This window comes from Populus euphratica, unplaced genomic scaffold, assembly GCF_000495115.2.
Source record: "Populus euphratica unplaced genomic scaffold, PopEup_1.0 scaffold9.1, whole genome shotgun sequence".
Classification (NCBI taxonomy): Eukaryota; Viridiplantae; Streptophyta; class Magnoliopsida; order Malpighiales; family Salicaceae; genus Populus; species Populus euphratica.
In genome coordinates, this window is record NW_011499857.1 from 254,136 (window position 1) to 266,591 (window position 12,456).

Genomic DNA, 12,456 nt, shown 5'->3' on the forward strand with positions numbered 1-12,456 from the left:
TAGTTTTTGTTGTTATGTATTTGTTTTAAATTTGTTTCATAATTTTGTATTTTATTTTATGTTATTTCTATATTGATTTGGTCCTTTTTATTTTAATTGATATTTTGTTTTTCATCCTTTTTCTAATGTTGTTATGTATTTGTTTTAAATTAAATTTTATAATTTTTTTTAATTTCTTAATTTTGTATTTTATTTTATGTTATTTCTATATTGATTTGGTCCTCTTTATTTTAATTCATATTTTATTTTTCATCCTTTTTCTAATTGATTTTCTTTTCAATTTTATACTTGATTTTTGGTTTTTTATTTTTTAATTTTATCCTCGTTCTTTTCATTATAATTTCTTTTAGTTTCAATTTTTAATTTTATCCTCATTCTTTTCATTATAATTTCTTTTAGTTTCATTTATTTTTTTAATTGATTTTTTTTAGATTCATCCCTCATTATTTGATTTTATTTGATTTTAATGCAAAATTTGATCCTTATTTTGTTTAATCCTGATTTTAAACCCAACCTAAGGATTGACCTGGAGCAAGTTCTAGGTCACAAATCAAATTTGATTGGTCAAGGTTACCCAGATTAACTTGGACTAAAAAAATATTCAACGAGTTTTAAAAATATTTTACAAACAAGTTATGTCTTTTTTTTTAATTATGGGTTTTAAACCCGGACCGGAGGACAATCCCATATAAGTCCTGGGTCATAGGTCAGGTGGGTTGGGTAGGGTTACTTAGGCAATTAATTTTTTTTATTTTATAAATATATAAAAATGACATTATTTTGGTTAAAAGTTTTCAAAAACAAATCAATAGGTTTTATGACAAGTTTTTTTTAAAAAAAAAAAAGTAAAAAAAATATTTAACAAAGAAATTGGATCTTCATTCTTTTGATCATAATTTTTAGACTCGGCCCATGGGTTGACCCCAGGTAGCTCCTGGGTTACAGGTCAAATAAGTTGACGAGGGTTACCCATATCAATTAATTTTTTTATTCTGCAAGAATGTAAAAATTATATTTTTTTGATAAAGACTTAACAAATAAAATCAACAAGTTTTGAAAAAATGTAACAAAAAACTTTAGTCCCTTTTTTGTGATTTTTAATTAATTTTATTTTGGTTTCATCCCTTGGTATTTAGTTTATTGAGAATTTTGCTTCGTGATTTTTTTGGGTTTGACTTTTATAATATGATGTTAGTCTTATAACCATGATCAGAAGGTTAGTTTTTAGTAAATTTTATTTTTTTAGTGTATTTTTTTAAATTATATTTTCCAATAATTAGTTAGTTACAAATTAGTCTTTGTTGTTTTTTTAACTTTCTTTTCTTTGGGGTTATATTGATCTCATGTCCTATGTCATATGTAATAGCCCAACTTAACCTGTTATTTATCATCCACTTTGGGCTTTATCGCCCTCATGGTTTTTTTCTTGGTGGCGCGAGCCCACTTCTGAGCTCGACACCTCAAAAAGCCTACAATAGATCAGCGATCAGCACTACTTATAAAGCCTTGGTTCTAGACGTTTGCTTTCGATATGGAATATCACAATCCCCCACCTTAAGACGAGTCGTCCTCATTTCTGATATCAAATATAATGGTCTGACCTAACCTGTTGTATATTGTCTGCTTTGGGCCTTACCACCCTCACAGATTTATTCTTAGTGATGCAAGCCCACTTCTAAGCCTGACACCCCAAAACGCATACAATAGGTTAGCTACCAACACTACTTATAAAGCACTAACTCTGGATGCTCGCTTCCGATGTGGGATATCATATCACAAATTTGATGGGTTGACCCGAATTGATTCAAGTCTTTTTTTGTTATTACTTTTTTCTATATCCTAGATGTCAATTTTTTATTAATTTTGTTTATTTGATGTCATTACCTTCTTCTTTTTTTTAGAATTATTAGATTAGCTAAGGTTATTAAACTCGGTCGATTCAATGACCTAATTCTCTAATTTTTTTTAATCCTATGTTTTGCATGGAGGGTTTTTTTTTTTTACATTTAGAAAATCATAGTCAAACTTGCAGCATAGCACGGGCCATCTATCTAATAAATATCTTAAATCTGATCGGATCATGTATCATAAATCCATACTTGATTGGGTTTGAGTTGGGTTATGAATACATGAAACCTAATCAGATTGCGTATAAAACCTCATACCCAATCAGGTTTGGGTCAGGTTAAGATAATAATTTTAGGTTGGGGTGTGGTTATGGATAGAATAAAACTCGACCTATAAGTACCCATTAGCCATCCCTAAGTTGACCTATGGATAATGTTAAATCCAATCATATTAGGTATAAAAAATTCATTCCCAATCAAGTTTGAATCGAGTTAATTGTATGTTGGGATTTAGTTATGGATAATACAAAACCCGATCTATGGATACTCATTACTATCCCTAACCACCTTTGGTGGTAAAAAAAGATAGGATTCTAGATATTTAAATTTAAAAAAATCTAAATTCAACTTATTTTCACCTAAAAATGCATAATTTTTTTTTTAAAAAAACCTTAATTACTCTATTTACAATCTCATGTAAAATCAAATAAAAAAAATCTTCTAGAGCCATGATCTATTTTTTTTTGGCAATATTAAAGTTTCAAACTAACTCCATAGAAATTTCCTCACCAAGATGAATTCATTGATACCAACTTCTCTTTTGTTTTTTTGTTGATCAATCAAAACATTTCTCTTTCTCTCTTTCTTTTTTGTTTTTGAATGATTTTCTCTTTTTTATCTCAATATTCAAGGACTGAAATATTAAAATTAAATTTCTAGGATCAAAATGCAAAAACCTAAAATTATAGAGACTAAACAATACAAAACAAATACAAGGATGAAAATATATTTTTGCAAGTACAATGTAATTTACATTTAATTTGTTTATGGGAAAACAATGATTTATTTATAAAAAAATGATGATTGAACAATATCAACCACTATTTTAAAATCCCATTTAGTTTATTTGAAAAATATTTGCATAAGTTAGTATCATATTAGTAAGTTGCTTGAGCAAGTACTGCTGCTTCGTACTGCTATGAGAAAATTTTTAGAAATATTTTTAAATCTAGCTAAAGTTGTTGGATTAATATGGTGATTTATTGAATTGATCTCTAAATCAAGTTTAGTTTTAATGTAAATCGAGGAGAGTTGATTTGAGATTATCCATTTAACATGACAAGTGTATTTATAACTTGGTTAACTCGACAAGAATCTAATTTGATTATTTTTAAAAACATATAAAAACAATCTCATTTTATTTATTTTTAATAAAAACAATACTGATGTTTTAAATAAACTCGGGTCAATTCAAGCTAACCTACTTAAACTTATAGGCTAGATATTGACCATGACCGGGTTTAGTAACCTTGTTTTTTGAATCCAGTTTTTATTTAATTAAATAGTTATATATATACAAAAAGAAAACATTTACAAGAAAGGCAACAAACAAAAATATCAAAGTATATTTCCTTTAATCTAAACTTCATTTATTTATTAATGCATTTTTTTATTATTTTATAAAAAATCATATTTTTTTTATTGTAAGGATTGTTTTCAAAATAAAAACCATCATGATCTTAAAATGAAGTTTTTTTCTTTAAATATTAAAATAATGTCTCATTATTTTATATGTGATTAAGGGAAAAAATAATAAATATGATAAAATTATGTAAAAAATCATAAAAAATTGAAAGAAATTTTTTTTTCATTGAATATTTCTAAGCATTTTTTTATTTCTTATTTTTATATAGTAGGTACATACTTATTGTAAAACAAAGTGCTAAAATTCCTATAAAAACCTATAACATTATTTATGAACCATGAAAAAATTGTATAATAATTTAAATACCATGTCAAGAATTTTTTTATAGTGCATTTTAATAAAAATGAAAAATGAAAAAAAAATGACTAGGTACCTGGACTGAAAAAATCCTTTCAGATTGAATCAAGAGATAAGTTTTGATATCATTAAAAATAAAATATTTCACGTCCACCCTTTATAAATAGGATAATATTTCATGGTTTGAATGAGAAGAAAATAAAATCTAAATAAATTTGCACGCGTGACCTTATTTTTTTACACAAAAATAGATGATGTGTCATTTATTTTTTATTTATTTTAAAAAATAAAACAAATAACATGTTATTTGCTTAACAAGATTCTAACCATAAGAGAAATGGTTAAAAAGTTGAGTCGAAATTTTTAGACTTATAAAATTATTTTTAATTAAAAATATTTTATAAACATTCTAGAATTCTCAATTAAATAATATTTCAATTTAAAATACTTCTAAATTAGTTCAAAAACACAAACTTAAACAAAAAAAAATCTTTTCCAACCCCGAACTACTGTTTTTCTTGTATTATCTCTCGTCAAGAGGAATACAATAACCTGTGGCTTTTTTTATTCTTAAAGTATCATCAACCAACCAATTTCTCTTTCCCCTATCATTTTTTGATGACTCTATCCCTCTTATTTCATTCATCGGGACTCAAATATGAATAAAAGTAGAAGTATCAATCTAAATGGACCATAAATGAAAATGAAAAAATTTTGCAGGCAAAAAATTTAGAAAAGGTGTCTCATGAAGAATGTAGTAAAAGGGAAAAAAAAAAACTTGTATTTCTACCTCATTGTCAATTATGGTCCCTGCTTTTTTAATTCTCTGCAAGCTATAAAACCAAACTTTTTTTTTTTTTTTTTGCTAAAATGAGCATTAAACTAATATTAGAATGTTTTTTTTATACCATGATAATTTTATAAAAGTAAAGAGAAATATATTATAAGCACAACTCTTAGTCAACACAGTATATAAAGATGAAATAAAAAAAAAAATTCCATATTGATGCAATCTATAATATTTCTTTCTTAGTCAACACAATATATGAAGATGAAATAAAAAAATTTCCATATTGATGCAATCTATAATATTTCTTTTAATTTGATTTAATTTAATTATTGATAGACGTAATCAATTCCGCGTGTGATGATATTCTTCTATTGTCAAGGAAGAAAACGATGACAGGTGTTTGTTTAATATATGCACACAGACATTCATTTCATGTGAACAAAGTGAAGATAAAAATTATATTAGAGGAAGTCAATAAACTGTGTTTAATTGAGTCCTTGAATTCAGCTTTCTTTTCTTCAATTAACCATGTAACTGTAAGTTTGATGTGGATAATAATTAAGCTGTTAAGTTGCTGATGCTGTGATCATGGAGTTGGTCAGCTATACAAAAAAATGCAGGTTGAATTTTGAAAGAGCAGATACGGTATGATACAAGGGATTCTTTTATACATTATGAAATATGCTAAGAATTTTGCAGGAAGTCATGAAAAATCATGCAAGCTTCTCTAGCAATTAAATAAATTGGCTATGTATACAAATTCTCAGTGCCATGGGAACTGCTGAATCACTGTCAAAGAAATGTTTGATCAATGATTAGGGTTCTTAGACACTGGCAATGAGACCCTCACAGAAGTCCGTCGAAGCCATAGTTCATACATCACCATGTAAAACGCATCGTAATCAACTGGAGGGCAGTGCCACCGGAAATGTTTTCGCACCTCTAGTACCTTTTTTTGAAACATCAGATACTGGTCAGAACTTATTCCTTTAAGAATTTTCTTAAGTAATGGAATATCTAAAGTGGCAACAACAACTGAGAAGCACTTCCAATTCAGAATGTCTGCAAATGGAAGATCATAGTGGTTGGCAATGATAACTGGAACACAACCATAATATAGTGAGTCTGCAATACGAGCTGTGTTTACTTCAAAGCCTTTGACATGGAGGCAGAATTTGCTTCCAAGTAGCTCATCAGCATAAGGTGTTGTGAGCCGACCAAAGTGAGCAAAGATTTCAGAGTCATTTCTCCAAGAATGAAGAAGCCTTTCACGGACTGGGGAGTTGATTGATCCAGCAAAGAAAGCAAGTTTCTTCCTGTAATCACATTTCACAACCTAACTTAGGTGACATCTGGGGAAAGAAACCTAGCAATTATATCGCACCAATGTTCTTTTGCATTTGCAATTGCAATTCAAATTCCCATGCATGCTTTGCTAGCTAAATAGTAATTTCACAACTACAACGAGTCCATGCATACTTTTTAAATCAGAAGCAGGCAACCAGAATAAAGCTTATGTTTCACCTTTTTGATGATGCAAGATTAGGAGGATCTCCTTGTCTAGGCCAAATCTGTGGCAGGGAGACATCTTTGTGAGCAATGTATCCAGAAAGGAAATAGCTTGAAGAGCAGACCACTTGAATGGCATTAAATTTTACTTCCTCTGACTTCTCCATTGCTGACCGCCCAATGGAATGACAAGCAGCATAGAAATGATCAGCTCCACCTGTCCTATTCCAAAATGGGTACTTCCGACTTATATTTAAGATGTAATCTCTGATGAAATCTTGGATACCTCCTACACCAACTCTAGGGTCATGCCGCAACCTTGTAATTGAAAAGGGAAGAAAGAAAAGGTCTGCCTTTGCTGGATCTTTTGTGATGAAATGACTTTCCATAAGAGCCTTCTTAAAGTAACTTTCACTGGCATAATTGCCCCCAGGTTCAAAATCAACCGGCAAAAGTACATTTGCAAACGGGTCATTTCGCCTGTGAGGATAAACATATATCTTAAAGCTCCTATTCATTTGTTTATAGTCTTCCAGAAAGATATCTTTATCATGGAACCGCTCGTTGTTCACATAGATTCCTGAACAATAGAAACCAGCATTTTCCAGATCCGGAAGTTAAGAAATCGAACTTCATAGGGACCAACTCAACAATCTTCAAACTTCCCATTAACCCAACCCATATCAAGTTGTTTGACCTCCTAGATAATAAATAATGAGGTTGAACCACAGAAAAGCCTTTACAATTTAAGAGCCCAAGCAGTTATAAACCAAATTGGAAACTCCATCTACAAATTAGGTTCCCAAATTCTTTCCAACTTCAAATTTACCAAGCTTATGAAAAACTGCAGGTCCAACTAGCGACATTATCATGTAAAACGAAGTGCAAGTTTGAAAGAAAAAATACTGGTGCCTGAAGCATAATGAATCCCCTTAGTGTTCAAGTCTGCTCATAGTTTTGGTTGCTCAAACAACTTGATACTAGAAATTAACTCCCACCATCAGTTTTATTTTTATGACCAAAACAAAAATTGACACCATAAAACAGAAGATGGACAGTGGTAAATTTTTGAATTGGGCTACCTACGCTCTATACTACTCCATAAGATGAAACGAAGAAGGCTTCAAGAGGTTCGCATAGATCAGCTATCAAAATAAAAGGTCTGCATAGATATTTAACATGTCTTGAATATTAAAAAATTTTATGTTCCATCATTGTTATACATGCTTTTGCTTGCAAATAAAAAAGAGGCACCGGATGCCCATACATTGCAGGAAGGAGCATAAGCACGGTAGTGGTGTCTGACAAAGTTACCTCTTGTATTTACACATGATGAAGCTCAAATCTACTAGGGCCTTACCTCCTTAGAGAACAAACGAAAGAGAAAAAAATAATGCTATTTTAGGATAAAACTCAGCAGAATTAGAAAAGCCTCAAGTGACTTAACAACATCAGAGGAAGTTGTGATCTTGAGGGTAGATTATTGTCACCTAATACTCGTATCAAATAAGGAACCTAATCAAATGCAGGACATGTCATTTTCTACCTGGCATTAGAAATTTTCTAAAGACATTGAATATATAAGCTCTTAGAACCAAAAAAAGATTACATTTTTTTATGGAGTAGAGTCACATTAAGATTCTAATTCTCAAAAAGGGTCGCCATTTCTGTTAGATTCCACTCAAGAAATGCACTAGGAATATTGTCTCACATCATAAGAATCATAAAGGTAAATTTCAATTAAAAAAAAAAAAAAAACCCAGCTCTCAATGTTTTAGCAGAACTAAGTATCCCACTTGACAATTATAATTAGGAAGACTTTGATTAATGCATATGATTCTCTTCCGTCAATCAAGTCGATCCTTTAAGGCTACAAGCTTTGAACTTGAAACATTTTTCTTTAGTCGATCCTTTAAGGCTACACAAGCTTTGAACTTGAAACATTTTTCTTTTCTTTTGATAATTAAAGTACAATTCAGTTAACTAAAAGCCATTAAAACTTCCCATATCCTTCTTCAACAATCAAATAAGTTAATTCTAAAAAAATCCAGCCCCGAAAGAAAATTCAAAGCAACAAACAAGTTTCAAAACAAAAAAAAAACTGCTTCAAAGAAGACTTACTATCAGAGGAGCCAAAAACTGCTCCAAAGAAGACTTACTATCAGAGGAGCCAAATTGAGGCCGTAAAGACCGTTGACTTTCCCTCCCATCTCTGTCATTCTCATTCAAGCGATTGACATTGGAAACATGAGCAAAAGGGTCTTGAGTATTATTGCTGATGTTAATTTGAGGCATGGATGATGAGCCAGATAAAAGTGGTTGGTTTAGGTGAGGTAAGGATGGTTGTTGATTGGAAAAGAAGAGAGTGGAGGTAGTGGAAATGTAAAAGAGAATGAAGAGAGAAGTAAAAAGAGCTAAGGATGTGGGGATGAAGAAGAATGAACGGAAAGAAGGTGAGAATCGGCGGCGAGTTAAGTAATAGAGAAGCCATGTGGTGTTTGCCATGGCAAGAGATGTCAGTGAGGAGAAAGAAAGTATTTTGGTCCTTTTTGGACACTCTCTGGAGGGGACATACCTAGCGTTGTTGGTCTTTTGAGTTTTGACGAGGAATACTCTTACATTCCAATTACATAATTACATTACATTACATTATAATTGCAATTATAATTATATATATATATATATATAAAAAGAAGAAGTAAATCTCCTCGTGAAATCATTGTGTATCTCCTCTCTACACACAATCTCCGAAGCTTTCTTTCACTGGTTTTTTCGTTATTTTTTAATGGTTTTTTTATTAATATAAAGTCGATTTAAGAGCATTTGCAATGACCAATTATTGCTTTCATAACGGTGTTTGAATCTTCATGAAGTTTCCTTTGTTATAATATAAAAGAGGGGCCAATGGAACTCTATTTTGATACATTTGATATGTATTTATTTTTTCTACTCTCCGATTTTTGAATTTATTATTTTTTGAATTGATTATGCTATTTTAATTATTAGTTATTTTATTTAAAATAATTTATAAAATTTTAAAAAATAATTTCATTAATTTTTATTTTTTAAATCTTTCATAGTTGATCATTATTCATTTTATTATTATTTATTTTATTTGAAATAATTTTTAAAGTTGTATTTTTTTATACCTTCATCCTCCTTAAGTTTTTTTCTATTAAATTTGATTATTATTCTTTTGATTTTTATTTTGTTATTTTTTATAATTCTTTCGATTTATTTTTTTTATTTCATATTTCAATGTTAAATTAGTTAGGAATTGAGTTTCTTGATGAAATTCGAATTTAGAATTTCATGGGTTACAAGTTTTAAATATTAACTTAGGTTTATGAGGTTCATTCTAGGTTTGCTTGGTTTTTTTTTTAAAAACTCATATTTTTTTAATTTTATCCTTTAATATTTATTTAATTAAATATTGGATTTTTTTTCTTTGCTTTCTATAAAATTCTTTGTTTTCTTTTTTCTTTGCTTTCTATAAAATTCTTTGAAAATAATCAGGTTATCTTGGTTCTTTTTATTTTTGTTCTTTGTTGAATTTACTTTGTCAGATCTTTGAAATTAATTTTTTTTATTCATCATTGAACATTAGATTGATTGAAAAAAAATTTTAATTCTGTCCTTTAAGGTTAAAGTTTTTTTATATTAAGTTTCATAATTTTTTTATTTTATTTTTATTTTTTATCTTGATTTCATTACTTAAACTTCAAGTTTGACTAAGTTAGCTCAGGTTTTTTAAGTTTTTTTTACTTTATATTTGTTATTTTTTATTAAGTTATTTTAAAATTATGTTTCATAATCTTTTTTTATTTACCCTTTACTAGGTTAGTTTTTTGGCATTATCTAGGTTGTAGACTTTGATTGGTTTGCCCGGTACTTTTTTTATATAAATTTTATTCTTTTATAATTAATTTGTTTGAAATCAAACTTCATTTTTTTTATATTATTCCCTTATCCTATTTCCCTAGCCTAACTTGCATATTTAATATGCTTACTTTACAAGTCAATTTTATTTTATCTTTTTTTAATTTGATTTTTATTTGAATGACTAAAATCTTTGCTTCAATGTCTCTTTTTGATTCGATGGCCACTATTTTTTTTGCAAGATCCCATGACTCCTTTTTGTTTAAATGGATTCATTAATTGTTATTATTTATTTTATTATTATTTAATTATATTATACTCTTTTTTTTCTCAGTCAAGTCCATGCCGTGAATTATAACTTTTTTTATTTTTTTTAAAACATATTTGGATAGCTCATATATCTTTTTTTAATCAACAAGAAAATATACAACAGGTTGACAAATCTAGTTATAAAATAAATTAAAAGAGGAATGAAAAAAACTTCCTTTTTATCATTGAATATTTGTTTAGTTATATTTTTTTTATTTAATTTTATATTTTAATTTTATATTTATATGGTTTTAAGTCTAATGATTTATTTTGATTCACATACCATATCTTATTCACAATGTTAAAAAACATCTTGGAATTAAATCAATGTTTGATTTAAAATAATAATAATATGGTTTTATCAATTTAAAATAAGTTAAATCACAAGAAGCAAATTTATTAAAAAAACAATCTTTTTCATGAAAACTACAACTTGGTCCATGAAACTTTAACTTTTCATTATTTATCTTGGATTTTAGGTTTCATGTTTCACTTCTACATTTTATTTGTTTATATTTTCATTCTTTGAAACTTGGGATGACAGACAAGGTTATTAAAAAATAAGAGATGAGAGAAAAAATAGATCATATTGCCATAAAAAAAAAAGAAGCAAATTTTAGTGTTAATAAGGTTTATTTAATAAGAAAAGCTCTATTAAAGTGTTTTTTACAATTCATGTTGTCAAAAATCAAGGCTCAAGAAATTTTATCTAGTTCGATCTAATTTTAAGATTTTTAGTATATTTAAGGCTATTTTAAGGTTGAAGTTGAGATTATTAAGGTTTGTATAATATTTATTTTTGGTATTTTCAAGTGAGAAATAAATGAAAATGAGTTTTAGACTCGAAACTAGATTTTCCAACAGCCACAATTACTAATAAATAATATGCATCATCTATTTTTTTTTTAAATTCAAATAATAAAATAAGTAATATATCATACATTTTAATAAATAAAAAAATAATTTAAAAATATAAACATAACCTTACAGGCCCTACGTGTAAGCCTAACTTCTTATGCCTACACGTATGACAATTGGATACTTTCAATGTTTGCTATTTTTTCTTGCTTTATTTTTTAAAATGTTTCTTTTATTAAAAAAACTATGGTGCTAATATAAAAATATTTTTGTTTAAAATGAAAAATATATGAATAAAAAAATAATTCATGTAAAAAAAATATATTTTTTAATCCATACTACAAATTGTTACCTTTAATGTACATATCTACTTGAATTATAAAAGAACTAAATAAAAATAATTTTGAAAACTAGCATGCAACTACGGATGAGAAAATTATAAGTGAAAAGAAACTAAAAAGTTATCATTTTTAGATCTTTATTATTGTTTATTCATTTAAATGTATTGTTGATGGCATTATCTGTGAACATTTCTATTTTGTTTTATTTTTTATTTTCATCATTAAACTTTATTTATTTTCAATTTCATCGTTACATATTATATTGCTCTATAATCTATATATTGAGGTTTTTGACACAACCAAAAGAATGATGTCTTCTTTCAAGTGCAAGAGAGTCAAAGCAATAAATAATTCGGCAAAACCGGGGTCGAACCACAGGGAAGTTAATTGCATACATTATAAACAACAATAATATAATAACAACAACAACAATAGTAGTAATAATACTAATAATAGTAGTAGTAGTAGTAGTAGTACTAGTAGTAGTAATAGTAATAATAATAAAAAAAAAGAAGTTGATGAGAACTTTAAGATAAAATATCAATATATAGATTAAATAATGATAACAACAAATGTCAAGGTTAGAGGATCTACTAATGGTATGTCAAATAAGTATAGTATAAATTTTTATTATTCAATTGAAAACCACACATAAAGGAGGTTTCAATCATATTATAAATTGTTAATATAATTACATTAGTTATCTTATTTGATTAATATTAATATTTATAAATATTGTCAGACATTCATGATTATAGCTTATGTTAACAACAGATCAAGTTCTTTTCATAGCACATGTGTAGGTTATACCATACGGCTAAGTTATGAAAGTATCAAGTATTTGTTGTACCAAGTGTTATATAACATAAATCTATATTAGTCATTTAACAAGCAAAGTATTAAAGAGTGAATAAGATAACA

At 27.7% G+C, this 12,456-nt stretch overlaps 1 protein-coding gene across 2 annotated transcripts; it reads right to left on the bottom strand.

Moving 5' to 3' along the window:
* Window positions 1-5,242: 5,242 nt before the first annotated feature.
* Window positions 5,243-8,755, bottom strand: LOC105123534 (probable glycosyltransferase At5g03795). 2 transcript variants are annotated; one of them, XM_011023162.1, is made up of 3 exons: window positions 8,308-8,755; window positions 6,164-6,728; window positions 5,243-5,955 (listed from the first exon to the last, which is right to left on the bottom strand). In XM_011023162.1, exons 1-3 carry the CDS (start codon window positions 8,651-8,653, stop codon window positions 5,448-5,450), a joined length of 1,419 nt encoding a protein of 472 aa, XP_011021464.1. In that variant the 5' UTR covers window positions 8,654-8,755; the 3' UTR covers window positions 5,243-5,447. The 2 variants fall into 2 exon arrangements, with proteins under 2 accessions (XP_011021464.1, XP_011021465.1); XM_011023163.1 differs by having other exon boundaries at window positions 6,164-6,760; window positions 8,309-8,392.
* Between the last annotated feature and the right edge of the window lie 3,701 nt (window positions 8,756-12,456).